The sequence below is a fragment of the Prenolepis imparis genome, unplaced genomic scaffold (assembly GCF_030444845.1).
Source record: "Prenolepis imparis isolate NDT839.2.m4 unplaced genomic scaffold, iyPreImpa1.0 SCAF_12, whole genome shotgun sequence".
In the NCBI taxonomy this organism is placed as follows: Eukaryota; Metazoa; Arthropoda; class Insecta; order Hymenoptera; family Formicidae; genus Prenolepis; species Prenolepis imparis.
Genome location: NW_028141170.1, coordinates 6222184 through 6238875, shown reverse-complemented (window position 1 = coordinate 6238875; position 16692 = coordinate 6222184). Strand labels below are relative to the sequence as shown.

Below are 16692 nucleotides of genomic sequence, written 5' to 3'. Positions count from 1 at the left end.
TATATATATATATATATATGTATATATATATGTATGTATATATAACAAAAAAATCTTTATTGTTAAATATATTTACAGTATAAAACTTTAAAAATATTTATTACTAAATATATTTATAATATAATATAAATAATAAATATAAATATTTTACGTGCCAATAAAACGACAAATACATCTTTTCATCAAATATAATTTTTTATAGTCTTTTTATTTACATATGTATAAAATTAATGTTAAAATACAAATTATTTTATTGTTAAATCTTTTAATTTACAAATAAAATTACGTGTTAAAACGCAAATTATTTTATTATCAATATTATGTATTCTAGTATTATATAAGATGTTTCAAAATATATATATTCGTTTAAACAATAAAATTAGTCTATTTGTGATTTATTTTCGGTGAACGAAAATGTCAAAATATCAATAAATTTCGAATCACAAACGATTAGAAAAGAAAAGAGATTGCTTTATTAATTGGAGAGCACATAAATAAATATATAAATAATAATATAAAATATAAATAAATAACAATATACATTTTCTTGGGTCAATTTATTATAGTTATTTAAATAGAATTTAATTAAATTTTAAATTTAGTTTAATTCGAAATTTAGATATTTATATATATATATATATATATATATATATATATTTGATAATGTAATGACCTATAAATTTTTTTATATTTTAATGTCAAAGAAAATAATAATTATATAAAATATATGTATTATATGTATATATTATATATATTATATATTAATCCATTATATATTATATACATACATTATGTATATTATATAATATAATATATATATATGTATATATATGTATATATATATATATATATATATTTATAATTATTTTCTTTGACATTTTTGTCATGGAAAAGACATTCCAAATAAATTTAAAAATTTATCATTAAAAGGATCTATGATAGTTTTGGAACATCTTGTACATGTCTCATTCAGTTTATTAATATGATATTTAATTTTGATAACCATAAAATATAACGTTCACTCATTGTCAGATACACGTGACATAGCTTTAGCTCTTATTCGATCGACTTTTCCATTGGGAAGGTATGGTATTTTGTTAATGAAATCCACTCCTCCACGAAGCTTATAATTGTCGTCCATAAGAGTATCCATCACAAATTCAACCAGCTCTGTTTTCGTCACCTATAAGATACAATAATGTAAACTTTCGGTAAACAGATTTGCTCGATTTTATGACAAGCAAACAGTTTTTAAACCTCTGCGTTTGGCTTTTTTACAATAAGTGCCTTCGGATGATTTTCTGCGCCAATTTTTACAGCTACTGCGGCGGCGTCTGACACAGCCGGATGAAGTTGCAATGTTTTCTCGATTTTTATCAGTGAAAGAAAAACATTTCTACATTTAACAACATCTCTCGAATTACCAATGACATAAATGTCGCCATCTTTATCAAAGTAGCCTATATCTTCGGTATAATACCATCCTAAGAGATATGCATTGTATCATTTTTTTTCATTAATCATCTGTATAACTTCTAAATTTTGTAAATCATTTTAGAAATAATTATAGGATAAATTAAAGAGAACTGTAACGGACCTTCGTTTATACGTTTTGTATCGGCGTCATGATTTCTTACTGAATTAGAGAATTGTATTATGCATGGAGTTTTGCACCAGATCTCGCCAGGGATGTTTTTTCCCAATTGTTTTCTCGTTACTGAATGAACAATCATTAATTCAACATTTTTACTCACGTAACCACTAGAACCGATCTTATTGCTGCTTCGCTGATAAGCGATGATGCCTGCTTCCGAAAGAGCTGAAATCCAAGAATTATTAATTTTAGATATATCGTTAAATTATTGATTACAACAATTTTAATAAGCATACACACCATATACTTTAATGATGGACGCGTTCCGCAAACGTCTCATGAGATTTTTATGAACTTCCTTTCTAATTTCTGCATCACCGAATAGCACTGTTTTCAAGGAAGAGACATCATACTTGTTAAAGATTTTAAAATTATGAATATTAGATAATTTATCACACATATTGCTTTCAAGAAACACCCAGTTCACCTGAAGATAAGGATTGAGTAAATTTTTAAATACTTTTTTAATACTTTTTAAAAATAAATTTATTAAATAAAAAAAAGGAAGGAAAAAGAGAGAGAGATATTATATTTTATTTCTTTTCGATTCTCGAATTTGTTCAAGTTACCTTATACTTGTCTACTATTTGGCATAAATTTTTCTCGCTACAGGCTCTTGATGATTTGACCACTGTCACATCCCCAAGTATAGCACGAATAGTTAACAGCAGATTATGAGTCCAATTTATAGGTCCGTACCAAAGACCAACGTCGCCGCGTTTCATAACCGGTGTTTGGTTGTTCGAGGGAGACAGGAAAGCTTGGTAAGGAATCCGCGCGTAGCCAGGATAACCTGTCGCGTTGGAAGAATACATTTGTACCGCAGCGGCCGTTCCTCTATTTACGGTGCACGTAAAATTATCGACAATGGAGTCCTCAAACTTGCCCTCCACAATTGAATCCACAGATGGGTATTCTTCATGTGGCCTATCGAGTATTATTATTGTAATTGAAAATACTTTTCCGGAAGAATGTAGGAACGTAATAGCGTGTTTGATTTTTACAAAGTTTTCTTCGTCGATAAAGATAACATCCGGATTATTTTCCAGTAGAAAACAAAGAGATCTTAGATAGTCTAAAAAATATTTAGTAAATTGGAGAGACGCATTTAGAAATATGTATGTGATAAAAAAGAAATTATATCCCGAATTTTTTTCACGAGGATAGATCAAACTATATATGTTACCGTCTAAATATTCGGCATCCCACATATTCACAAGAGTGTTGAGATATATGCCCGCCAAAAGCGGCAAGTAGGCTAGCATGTGATTACGCGTGCATATCGTTATTACGCTGCTTTTTGTAATGCCTAATATCTGTAGGCCTAATGCTAACTTCACGCTTTTGTCTCTCATCTCCTTGTATGTAACTTTTTCTCCGGTTTCTGCATTTATCTGCAAAAATATGTTAATTGCATTTTTATTAAATGATAGGACATCATAATTTTACTTTCTTAATTAATGAATGTCTCCTCTCTACTTCTGTGTTAATCCACTATCATGTTATCTCCACCATGTTTAATAAATCTTTTTATTAAAATGTGTTACCTGGCCAATAAAATTCGGCGTCAAAGTAAATGAGCCCAAAATCGACTCTCCGAGACATACATAATTAAGCGGATCACTTGCCCCAATTAAAGTATCCTTTCTTTCTATGAATGGAACTTTGTCATCTTCCGCGATCTAAAAATATATATTTTTTAGTTATTAATAGATACTTTCATCTATTTATAAATCTCACTTATGAAATCTTATAGATTTTGTTATGTATATATCTTTTACCGTCGTTAGATTGTCGTTAGTTTGCACGTATCGAGGCATTTCTTTATCCCCTATTGCAATAACATTAAAAGTTACAGAGATCAGGGATAATCGCGTTATCTATATATCACAATGAGAATACTGTATGATTAATGTAAGTTTTAAATTCTACTGGTTCTATTCTACAATAGATGGTTGTTTATAATCATGATGTGTAATGACTTTAAAAAGGGGTCACAAATTGAAAATATTTTTCTCAGATACGACTGAGCCGGAATTTAAAACCGTAACGAATTTAACTAGCACCTCGCCTATTTTCTAAACCCCTTTCCCCCCGTCGCGTATTATCAAATTTTATAATATTTTTATATTTATGTTGAATATTCTTTCTTGCACTCAGCGATTTGATGCTCGTCCTAATCGTATACCTGCTTTTTCCATATATATATATATGTATACATATATATATATATATATATATATATATATATATTGGAAGAAAATTTTATCTTGCTTTCGATATCAATGTACATATTATATCGATATATATACACAACAATCTGGATGATCGTACCGTAACAAAACCCATTGACGTTTGATTGAGGAAAATTTATTTCGTTTCGCGTATATCCGCGCGAATTGTGTACCATGTACGGATAACAAATCATGCGTCGAAATGCAGGATGAATTATGCTACGCTTTCGTGTGCATCTGATATTCCACAGCCAGGAACACAGCTCGCGATGATCGAACTTTTTCTCGTTTTTCCACCGGCGATATGTCCGAAATGTCGATACGTCTTAAGCTTTGAACACGTTTATGGAATTAATGTATTGTGCTCGGAAAATGGATTTTCGATTGCGATACGCTGAAGTGATATAAATCGTTAAAGAAAAACGTTTATGAATATTTTGTTATTCTAATTGAATATAAATAAGGTATAATAGCATATTTAAATGTGTGTTGATATATATAGCTTTATCTATGCGATTATTATTCAAGTGTGATTATAGATTGATAAGATTGACATAGATTTTTAAATAAAATTAATTTTCCGCCTGTTATATTTTTTTATATGAAAGTAATGAAATTTTTTAAAAATTATTTTGATAATGTTTTTCACATTTATTTCACATATCTATGATATATATGAAATATATCTATGATATATATGAAATATATCATGAGGCTATATTAATTCCTTACTGGTTTGAAACAGCTAATAATTTTTAACAATCGTAATTTTTTATTTACTTATTTTTATATTGTATGCTTATATTTATTATAGAAATTTCTAGATAAGCATCAATTTAAGAGAATATTTTATGCGAAGACATGCGGTATTTAAATAATTTTGTATACCATAAAAATGTTTTTAAAGTTTTATCTATTTTTTAAAACAGCCATTTTTTCAAGATAAAAACGTAAATACAAGTTTTTGTGCAATGGTTTAAGGCATTAGTTAAATTATTCCTTGACTGTTTGCTTATTCTAAGTGATGACTTTTTTATTATGTATACAAAAAAAAATAACAAACATTTATAACTCGTATAACTTAGAGCAACTATTTTGTCAATCTTTTCATCGATTAGTCAGAGAAGCCGTGAGAGAAAGTTTAAAGACTATCAATGATCGCGATTTGATCTGATAGAAATACGCTCGCACAAGTTCGGACATACCTTAATTTTCTTGTTTCTCGCTATGAATCGCTTTATTAGCGTTGACATATCCCGCGAAGAGAACTAAAAAAAGAAAATATCGACATCAAGCGAAAGAGGGTTACCGATAACGGAGTTTAAAATATTCTGCTGGAAGTAAAGGAGAATACAATGTGCGAATCGTTTCTTGAAATATGGCACAACTTTTAAGCCAACTATTGCTACTGTTTTTGTTCCGGCGAACAACATCGTCTATAGTCTATAGGAATTTTCTTCTCTCTTTTTCTCTTTTTCTTTCTCATTCTCTCTCAAAGAAATTCATTTTATGTGTGTCACGGGAATTATATTGTGCTTTCAAAGGTCGTAAAAAATTACGATTGTTAAAAATTATTAGCTGTTTCAAACCAGTAAGGAATTAATATAGCCTCATGATATATATTTCATATATATCATAGATATGTGAAATAAATGTGAAAAACATTATCAAAATAATTTTTAAAAAATTTCATTACTTTCATATAAAAAAATATAACAGGCGGAAAATTAATTTGATTTAAAAATCTATGTCAATCTTATCAATCTATAATCACACTTGAATAATAACGGGGGTAGATTCCAAAGTGTAACATTTCCAGGTAAAATTGAGAGAGAAGAATAAGAAAGAGAAAGTGGAAAAATATTCAAATAAAAAGAAATATTCGCCTAATGGTGCTATTACTAAACTAAAACACGACGATTGCTTTATTTCTGAATTGAATTTTTTTATATCTCTTATTCGAATTATGTTATTATCGAGATAGTTTTATTTCGATCGGCCCACATTTTTATTACACCCTATATCTATTTGCTAAGGCTCTCTTTTGATCTCTTCATCTCTCTTTTGATTTCCATATTTTTTTATCTTACATTAATGTAATACTAATATATTAATTTCGCGCCGAATTGTTTAAATCCAAATTGCAATAGCGTCTTAAACGCTGGAAGTTATCTATTTCGTTACGTGATCGATCGTTGTAAGTGGCGCGATTTAACCAGCCCGCCGGGGATTTAGCGATGGAATTTTCCAAAATTCGAGAACGGTCGAATATCCGATGGGAATTGCAAATTCTCCGACAACTACTTCGGTACCGTTACGAGCGGACGTTTCCGTTCGTATATACGTTCTCTGCACGTTACCCTCGTGTGTGTATATTGGTGTACATACACATGGTTCGAGGGTGAAAAGCAAAGTAAAGCCCACATGGTACAAGTGATAATTTCTTGAATAAATTTAATTTACTTGTATGTGAAATTTGAATTATAAATTATTTATAATATTATTTTTATTATGAATTTTTTGTTATTAATAATAATTTTTCATAAATCAAAATGAAACTACGTATCACATGTTTGAATCAATTTGCATAAAAATGGGCGCGAGAATAAGCATTTCAAATTATCATACAACTTTGAATGCTTTACTAAAATAACAACTTTTTTTTTTTTTTCTTTGAAAGAAAACCTGATATGTATTTTTAGAAAAAAGAAACACAGATATTAAAAATATTTCATTACGATGAACAACTTATCACAAGAATCTATTCGATTAGTCACGTATCCACGAAGATACACAACGATCCTTATGATCACCGTTTAAGACCATGTGCATTCATTGTATTTACTTGTAATAGATGTTTAAAATTAAATAATTATAATATTACACATTCAACATTATCCCAAACAATTCATTGAATGTTCTTTAGTATTTTAAATTACTAAAAACTTTAAAATTAAACAATTACAGAAAGAGCACTGTTCCATTAAGTTCGAGCACGTGGAAAACACGAGCACTTGTTTCAAAACACTTCGAGAAACAAGTGTTTTCCTGCTCCCTGCCCCATAGGTTGGTCGGCGCGGAAGATTATAATACACTTCTACCTGAAAATCACTATGCATTCGAGTGCGCATAATATTTTTTTGTCGATTTTTTTGTCGATTGATAGTTTAGTCGATCATTGAAGAACTAGAGTTATTATGATGATCGATTGTCTGTCGACTGTAGTATGCACGAGAGTCCTCGACTAAACTATTTAGTCGATAAAAAATCGTTCGTGCTGCTCGGTATCGATTCGAACAGTCGATGTAAAATCGATAGTGTGCGTCCTAGCCCTACTGAAAACTTCACGAAAATCATTGCTTACCTACTAATGTTCACACAAGCGCACATACATTAATACACGCATTTTTATAACACACCTAATTTTTATCACCATATCTAAACTCGACAATATCGATTCTTTTTTTTTTTACATGATTCATTCCTTTGCACGTCACACTTTAATTACAATATATCTCGTTCTCATGAAAAAATTTCCTTATCAAAATTTCTCGGACATAATTATACGTATTTAGTTTACGTGACGAAGACAACTCCTTCGGGGGATCATAATGGAAACGGCTGTACCTTTTTTGCACCGTGCGCCACAGGCTTAAGGGTGAAAGGTGGCGGCGAGTGCTTATAGAGAAACGGGTCGAATACCGCAGTTCTCATGGTGGCTACTCTATGAAATATTCAACACGCCCGCGGGGCACGCCGTCATTGCTTTTGTAGGAACGTAACCACCGCCACCGTCGCCATCCCGTCCGTCGCCACGACACGTCGGCGTCGGCGTCCGTCGACCGGATGCATTATTTTTCTTCATTCGCCTCGCGGCGTTCAACCCGGCCCTCTTCCGCACGTATTTACGATACTCTGAGACGCTATTGATGCATAAGCACCTCGATCTTCGACTCGCACCTGTTTGTTAACTTTTATTCGAATTTTGCACGCACGTGTTACGCACAAAAGTGTCACGTGGATAAAAACGTGTCGGGATACCTTCGATGAGTTTCGAAACGCACAAAAGGATTTTTCTTGCGTTCCGAAACTTATTGAAAGAGGGAATCGTTTCACCCCACAATTTCAAAGTCAGAGCATAAATGGAAGGCCGAAAATATTACAAATCGCACTCTTTATTTACGTCTTTTTATTAAAACGCAATATTTAATTAAATACAAATTTATGAAGATCTGGAATTATTAAAAATTTAGGAAAAATTTTAGAAGCAAAAAAAATGTATTACGCACAAGAGAGAAATAATTTTAATTATTTGAGTGACTGAATTAACGAATTCGGGCATAAACAATTTTATAATTATTCATTATATCTTAATTAAAGCATGACAAATATTTTATATTGGAGATAGTATATCATCGATTGGAATATATTCTTGATTTCTATAATTGAAAATTATTAACGTCGCCACTTATCTACTCGTTAACTTACTCTTCACTTTTTAATTATATTATAATTATGTAGAAATCTGTTACAAATTACGCTCCTTCCTTAATTCAGCATCACCTCACCTTTAAATGTATTTTCTGCTTTCTATAATTAAGAGTGATCTTAGCGGCACATTGAAATAAATTATATGCTATCGAAACAATTTTTCTTTGCACAAGACTTTCAATGGTGATGCTGAAGAGTTTCCTTGCGCCGCGAATTAATTTGCCAAATCGGAGAAATGCACATTTTCCGGCGAAGCGAGCGAAAAATAAGAAGAAAAAAAAAAATCTCCTTGGTCTAGCGAGGCACGAAGTAATTTTTCCGCTCTCGAACTGGCGGAAGCTGTATGTACTTCAGACGTCTGAGCACTCGGCCGTCGATCTGACATCGTTTTTAATGAGACCAAAAGAGAGAGAAAGAGAGAAGCCAGCCAGAAAAAAAGAGACAGCAATAAGGAAGCATTATGGAAGAGCGGCGAGTTCGGCCGAATTAGCGGCCGGCTAATGACAAAAAGTCGAATTAAAATAACAATTGCGTCGGGACGAGAGTACGCGAGGGGATTTAAATCCCTTCCGTTCCCTCTGGCCTATCCCCCCTTACCTCCCCACTTTTCCCCGGCGTTCCCTTTTGCGCTCGTGGACTCGCTGGAATATTTTGAAATTGCAAATTTGCGTCGCGTCCCGTCTCTCTCCTTCTCTCTCTCTCTCTCGCGCTCTTCCCCGGGAATTTAAATAAAATACGCACCCCATCGATTTGCAGCTTTCCGGGCGGGGACGGAGGCAAAAGAGGCAGGGGGTAGGGTACCTCTTTATCGTTTTCCGATGGAATCGTATTTGGCGACAACGCGGATCGATGCGTCCCTCGCGTAAACGCAATGTCGCGTTCCGTCATATTCGCGGGATAAGTGGATGCTGGCGCAGACGGACCGACGATGTCGTAACAGTGAAATCAAATCGCCAAGATAAAATATTTTAAATCGCGGATTCCAGATTTACTTTGTCTGGAAATTTCCCTTGACAAAGATTTTACTTTATAAAACGTTGACGTTATAAATTCTAATGAACAGAATTTTTTGCATACATGTATTTTATTTCTCTATCTTTTAAGAATACGTAGGAAATAACACTTTTAATTTACTCATGTTCCATTTCGAGCTCTTCCTCGAAATAATCTCTGTATTTTAGAAAATTATCTGAAAACTATTTGATCGTTTATTATCTAATTTTCTGCTATCTATAATTGGCAATTAAAATAAGAGATACTCTTGTGGAAGTATACTATATATACTGTTGCATCTACTTTTGCATTCCGTGCAAGAGCACACTCGAATATATACTCGAACAAATCGGCCAAGTCGTAGAGACACACATGCGCGAGGAAAAGCCAGAGATTCCTCGAGACTTTTCACCATCTGACTCGCGATGTGCGTTACGCGACAGAATATTATCCGCGTAAACGCTCGAACGTGCGACGCGACAGTTTGCCGCGGAAAAGGGGTTAACACACAGAGATGCTTTCCAATCTACGAGAGGAAACACGGAAGATGCTCCAGAATCATCCGTGATGCGAATACACATGACACAATGTTATCAAACTTCGTCGATTCCCTCGCCAATTTTCCCCACGCTAGGATATAGCCATTTCGCAAAAGTGTCTCGCAAGTTTTCTCAAGATGAAAGAAAGCTGTCAGACCTCTGTCAAACTTCTGTGAACGAAATAATATCTGATAGTTATATTAATGCTATTTATATATGATAATATGTGACACATTTGCTACACAAGATACTCTCTTGCTCAACTCTATTATTATAAAATTATTTAAAGTTTGATAACGATAATAAATAATACTTTCTCGTTTTATGAGAGATATTTCGTTTTATTTTATATATATATATAAAAGAGATACATCCTCAACATTTCTCGAACGAACGAGTTTCGAGCTTTACCTGGTCGACATCTGGCAGCACTCTAGTTTCGATGCCGACAATTGTTTCTCTTCTTCTCTCTCACTTGTTCTTGTTGTCGTCTCGCTTTCACTCCCGAATCGTCAGGAAGATTTATGATCAATTTTTTTAGGTAGGAAAGTAAACAAGTCTCGCTGTTGTATTCGATGATAGTGGCCGTTCTGGAGTATACATCTCGAAACAAAAGAAAATATAATTTGAAAACTTTGTTAGATAAAATAAAAAAAATAAACACACACATACATATAATCCTGCTATCTATACATATACATATGTAATATAATATACGTAATTTTTGTGACACTAAAATTGTATATGTTACTATATATTAATGCTTGTTATCGACTTGAATAATATCAGAATATCAATTTCTGAATTCTTGCTTTAATTTTAAATTTTATCTTCATCAATATTGTTAGAAATTTGAAGGCATCACATAACTATCGATCAATCGACATCGTCGAAATGTATTTGTCCGGCGAAATCAATACGTTGGCGATTATCGGTGACTGGCCGGCTTGTGTACACTCGCGGAAGTCGCGCGCGTTATCGGACTTATTGGATTCCGAGTCTCCTTTGTAAGCTCGTAGATGTTGGATGGGATAAATGCGGTGGCGCGGCTGTCAGAAAAGTCGGAATTCCCTCGGGGATGCTGTGCCGGATGAGAAGAAGCGGCGAGCAAGTCGGGGAGCGGACAGATGGAGAGGAAACCGAGGAAACCGGGTGATGAGGGGACGGGAGAACCGGCAAGAGCCAGAAGGAGAAAGTAGAAGAGACGGTAGACAAGGGCGAGGAGGTGAATTTTGCGGTAGAAATGGACAGACAGACAGTGGGATGAGAAGGAGGAGGGCAATAGAGAGGATAGATTGCCGGTGCCAGGCTTTAGGGACGTCTCTATAGATCATAGAGGGTACGTTTTGAATAATTTACCGGGGCTATCTGTTTCGCGCGGGGAGCCAAAGAGGGTGTCAAGGTTGCGATGGGATCGAGTTTACTTCCAATCACGGGAAAATTCCGATCAGCGGCTCTGAATGCTTCTTTTCGCAATAGGGGTAGTGCAGATTGGTAGCGAGATTGAGAAGAAATGATCTAGAGCTTTCTGTCCGATTAAAGATACATCGGGACTTGAGATATACGTTTGAGAGGCGATGTGTAATCTTGTTTGAAGGCGGAAAAATCAACTGTGAATTTATTATAGTATTATCCCAAAAATGTAAAAATTTGTTTAAAAAATTATACAAGCTTGTAAAAGTATAAAAATCGCGAATATAAAGTATCTGAGAAATAATGAAATCTCTGAAATTAAACTTTTAATTTTTAAAGAATGCCAAAATTTTGCGAATATTTTAATTACTAATTGAATTTAAATATTTATAATATTTGGCACATTATATTCATTTAATATCATTTATTATAAATATTGAATTTATGATTATAATACATAGACCATAATTTATTAATGGCATTCTGTACACATTTTCCATATATTCTATACATTTAACTTCAAAAGTGTAATATCAAATAACAAAAAATAGAGAATATATAATGTTTATATTCAATTTAAAAAAATATATTTGCATACTCTATCTTATTCAAGATAAATTTACATAAAAAGGAAAAATATTGCTGTGTAAAGTGCTTCTCTCTCTCTGTCACAGGATATATTTTAAACTGAACAAAGTATTTCATAACTATAGACATTTTTTTCTTACGAGTAAAATTCTCTGAAGAAAAATGAAAAGTTTAAATATTTTTTTTATCAATCGTATATCTAGTCCGTTTTAATAATAGAGATAGATCGCTTCTCGATTCGCATCAAACTACTGTTGCGTAATACTTCGCGACGTAAGTAAGCTTCCGAGATGTATTTTCGCGTCGAAAAATATACAAGTGTTCGTTCCTCGTTTCTATTTGAAGGATGCGACATCGCAAAGCTCTCTACACTCTTATCTTAATTCGAAAACTTTGACTTGGCAAATAGCGACATCAAGCTGATTCACCAACTCGTCGACTTCGTTAGTTGTAATCTTTTATAAGGTGTCTCTCTCTTCTCTAAATTACGCTATTTCTTCATAATAAATTTGCCTCAGTCAATTTGTGAAGATCTTCCTTTAATCACATATTTTATTGCAATTGGTTTAAAACCGAAAACAATTTTTATACGTATAATTTCCATATCTATAAATAAGATTTTTGAAAAAAAAAATTATTTTTTAATTGCTTTAAATAATTATAAATCTTTTATGATATGTATGATAAAGAGAATATGTTCTTCTTCATAATTGCTAAATCATTAGTAAATATATATAAAAGATTGACATGGAGCATATATATGAATAAAAATAGTTATATAAAAAAAAAATTGTATTATGTTATGTGTGCTGAATATAATATTGTATTTTTAAACAGGTTTGTTAACGTTTGTTTACTGAAAATCAACGATAACTTGATATTAAATTTTACATTAATTAAATAATTAAAGTTAAATATCTCCTTAAAAGTTAAACATCCCTTTAAAAGCTAATCAGAGGCTAATCAGGCTTGAAACTTTGGGAAGAGGGATTATATAGAGAACTCTGCGAAAATTATGTTGTACCCGGGGTACTTTATGCATCTCGATCCGCCGTTGGCGAGAGAGGGAAACGGTGGGAAAGGGATCGGCTCACTACGTAGCAGTTACACCCAATGAGAATGACGTCAGGTCCGTACGTGCAGTGTGCGTTCTATGTTGAGCTGAAGAGCACGCGTGTAGTTTGCTCCGAAAGAAAAATCCTGGAGAGCGACGTAACGATGATGCGGAACAACATCGTGGGTGTGTTGTGTTGCTTGTTGCTGTTTTTCGCCACGACAGGTGAGATTTTCCACACGAGAATCTCGAGAATAAATAGAAAACTAGACAGTCTGAAGAGCACTTTGATACATAGAAGCACATTCACGGCCATCTTGAAAACGAACCTTATGGTTCAGCCTTGATTGTTTACGGATGGGCGTGATAGTTATTTCATGTTTGATAATTCTTTAATTATTTTCATCCTATTTAATTCGATATGCCTGAAAATGAGGACAAATTTATATTTTTAGCAAAATGTAAAATACAATGAATAATAATACGTGCCAAAACTGAATAAGTATATACTTGAACATACAGGAATGCATTTAGTTCAATTATTATTAAGAGCAGAAATGAAATAAATAACAAAAAGCCTAATGTTTTTTTTTTTTTTTTTTTTATGAAAATATAGAGGAATGCTTAAAAAAAGGAAGAAAGTGAAAGGGAATATTTCACGTTCATTAATAATTTTTCTAGGTTAGGAATTGAGGTTCTCATTAATCAACTTCAACTGTACTAATTAGATACTTTCATTTGAAGATGCGATTAATTTACTGCGAATTAGTAATTTCTAGATCAGGAGTTTCAATATGCTTTAGTGCTGCTAATTGATGTTAAGATGAGATTAACGTTATCTCATTTCGAAATGCACTAGGTATTGAAGCGATACGCTGTTATCAATGCAGCTCTGATATGGATTCGAAGGGCGAGGACCTTTGTGGGGCTTACTCATATTTCGATAAAGAGAGGAATGTGCCTATTGAGTGCAATAGCGAGGAATCGCATATGCCTGGTACATTTTGCGTTAAATACACTGAGCAGAGCCCACGTGGTTTTATCTGTAAGTATACTTATTTGCAAAAGTGAGATATTTAGTAATACAACAAAATGATAACATAAAAAGTGCAAGAACTTAGGGCGCGAAGAACTTAAGGCGTATAGAATTAAGTAACAAAATACAACCGCAATTTCTTAGGCACGTAATGCGATTGCGAAGATAAATGTTGGCAATCTTCCGTTGATAAATCAAGAAATCGAATATAACACTCTTTCATAAAAATCCCAGACCCAGATAAACCCTGGCACAGCTTCCGATTTAATTTTCTACGCTAAAATTGTAGAAAATTTAATGCTTTTTGCATTTATTATGATCTTTAAAGATCATTTTTGCGTTTTCAGTATTCGAACTGGCGAACAATTGCACGATAAATATACGTTTGATAATCAGTTGCGTTAATCAACCAATTAATTAATTAATCGACAATGTTTAAGGGGATGGTAGGTGGCGACAGGTGATCCGGCGATGCGCTTCCGTCGCAAGTACGGGAGTTACAGGGGTCTGTAACTGGGGCGTTCACGTAAACGGTGTTTACTGGCAGGAATGTTATTGCTCCGAGGACGCGTGCAATGCAGCATCCGGTCCGGTATCCTTCGTCACGTTGCTTCTCGTGGCATGCGGCGCCGTCGTTACGCTTACTTATTTTAAGTGAAAGAGAAATTTTTAGGGTTTTCTCACATTTTTTTTTAATAAATACGTACAAAAATGTTGACGATTAAAAAGAATCGTTTATTATAAGGTTTTGTTATAAGAAGTGAGAAGTTTAAATTATATAGAAGCCATTACTATAATATTTCTCATTCCTCTTTCAATGAAATTTCTTCTTTAGAAATTTTTTACTTTCTAGAATTTTTAATACGCAATTTTTTTATACAAATATAAATATCAAATCGTTAGACAAAAATCGACTCTGAAATTACCAAAAAGCATATTGTTTCTGGTCTCATTGTTAGTTTGATATAAGAGAGAGTCAGCTTGTAGATACTTTAAATATCCGTCCATATGCTATATGTTCATAGATCTCTCGAATTCTCGTTTATGTAAATAATTTAAGTGATATATTATATATTTAATGGTATTTAAAATGGGACACCTGGTATATCCGTCCATATTCTTCATTCGTTAAGAAATGCCACGAAATGTTATTCACTGCTTATAATGTCATTAAGCTAAGATGACTAATTAATTAAATTTGACTACAGATGACTAAGAAAAGGTTAATTCAAGAAAATAGATATATTTGTTATTGCATCTCGAGAGAAAATTTTACGTGAAATTAGTACAAAAAAGTAATAAGAACAATAAGCATAAGATAAACCTGTTGATTCTCTTATATTATTGTTTTAGTGCAATAATATATATCTATTATCGAAGAAAATTGAAGTACTCAAAAGTGCCTTTTTTTATGCAAAAGTAGTGTTCAATTGCTTTTAAGCTATTTAAAATAATAAGTCAATTAAAATGTTGAATTTAGAATAATGACGAGTTAATTCGTATATATAACAAAGTACATATATATAATCATTCCAGAAAATTATCTTTGTTAAATTTAAAATTTTTAAATCACGATTTTATTGATTACGATATAAAAACAGACTATCGCAGTTTTTTACTGTAGTTTAATTAATTTAAAATTAAATTTTTACTGTAGTTTAATTAATTTAAAATTTAATTAATTTATTAGATTAATCACGCATCGCAAATTAAGAATCTTATATAATTTTTTTATACTATTTAGCACGTTGTTATCCAAATTGAATCATATCTACATATTTGTCAAGTCGAGACAATCCTTAAAATTTTATATTTTTCTATGTAAAAACATATATTATGTAACAAAAAATCAGATTATTGTATAATTAAATTTTATATCTCTTTATTATTATATATTAATAAAAAATGTACGTAAATATAACACATAAACGTGCATTTGATTTACTCAAATAAAACTTTCGTTGAATAAAAATCATCAAGCTAAACGAAAAAGAGAAGAAGAGAGATGCTGATATACGAGTACCAATCTCTATCAATACTTTAATCAATATACATTTAATTAATGATAATTAATGATCAAGATTGATATATTATTTTTCTATATTTTTTCCATTGAATATTTCACGACTGAATATGTGACTTTAAGCTTAACCATTTATTTCGCATTTTTTCCCATTCTTTTGCAGTTTTTTTTTATTAGTCGTGAATCTTTGAGAAGCCATTAGACGCGTTCGCGCACGTCTTACGGTAACATTAACGGGATGGAAAAACGCGGCGAAAATGAAAGCTACTTTTGTCTCTCGACTTGACTGACTTTTTGTGGTGGCTCTAAAGAGAAAACGCACCTCGCAAGCCGGGAGATTAATGTTTTCCGTGGCGCTGCTGATCGCATCTGCGCGAAATTCTCATTTGCTGGCTGTTTACGCCTGCTTAAGTGCAACTTACGTTATTTCAACCGCGTTTAACGCCACGACTAAATTATCCCATCCTTTCTTATCTGGATTTATGATACCTGCTAATCTCATGCTTATTTTTATACGCTTTTATTTTACACGATTTATGGTCGCTAAATTAATGACTTTGTAAGCATATTTCTCTTAAAAAATCTAGAAACTATTTAAGAATTTATATACAGAAATGAGACAATTATTTACAAAATACAGAGATAATTTTTTTTAAACAGTTTAATG

At 32.3% G+C, this 16692-nt stretch overlaps 3 protein-coding genes and 1 long non-coding RNA gene across 4 annotated transcripts in view; 2 read left to right on the top strand and 2 right to left on the bottom strand.

Moving 5' to 3' along the window:
• The window catches only part of LOC145943679 (outer mitochondrial transmembrane helix translocase), an 81616-nt gene that overhangs the window by 48212 nt on the left and 16712 nt on the right, over positions 1–16692 (top strand). The gene's annotated exons all lie outside the window — the stretch shown is intronic.
• On the bottom strand, positions 983–5151 carry LOC145943806 (luciferin 4-monooxygenase-like). The gene is made up of 8 exons (XM_083051644.1): positions 5094–5151; positions 3202–3336; positions 2841–3048; positions 2224–2729; positions 1895–2081; positions 1598–1819; positions 1258–1484; positions 983–1183 (listed from the first exon to the last, which is right to left on the bottom strand). Exons 1-8 carry the CDS (start codon positions 5139–5141, stop codon positions 1019–1021), a joined length of 1698 nt encoding a protein of 565 aa, XP_082907770.1. The 5' UTR covers positions 5142–5151; the 3' UTR covers positions 983–1018.
• LOC145943807 (uncharacterized) lies at positions 9556–13110 on the bottom strand. Its single transcript, XR_014426580.1, has 3 exons — positions 13050–13110; positions 10323–10514; positions 9556–10081 (listed from the first exon to the last, which is right to left on the bottom strand). It is a non-coding gene; the product is annotated as an uncharacterized LOC145943807 (long non-coding RNA).
• Positions 13032–14714, top strand: LOC145943805 (uncharacterized). Its single transcript, XM_083051643.1, has 3 exons — positions 13032–13191; positions 13826–14011; positions 14443–14714. Exons 1-3 carry the CDS (start codon positions 13032–13034, stop codon positions 14658–14660), a joined length of 564 nt encoding a protein of 187 aa, XP_082907769.1. The 3' UTR covers positions 14661–14714.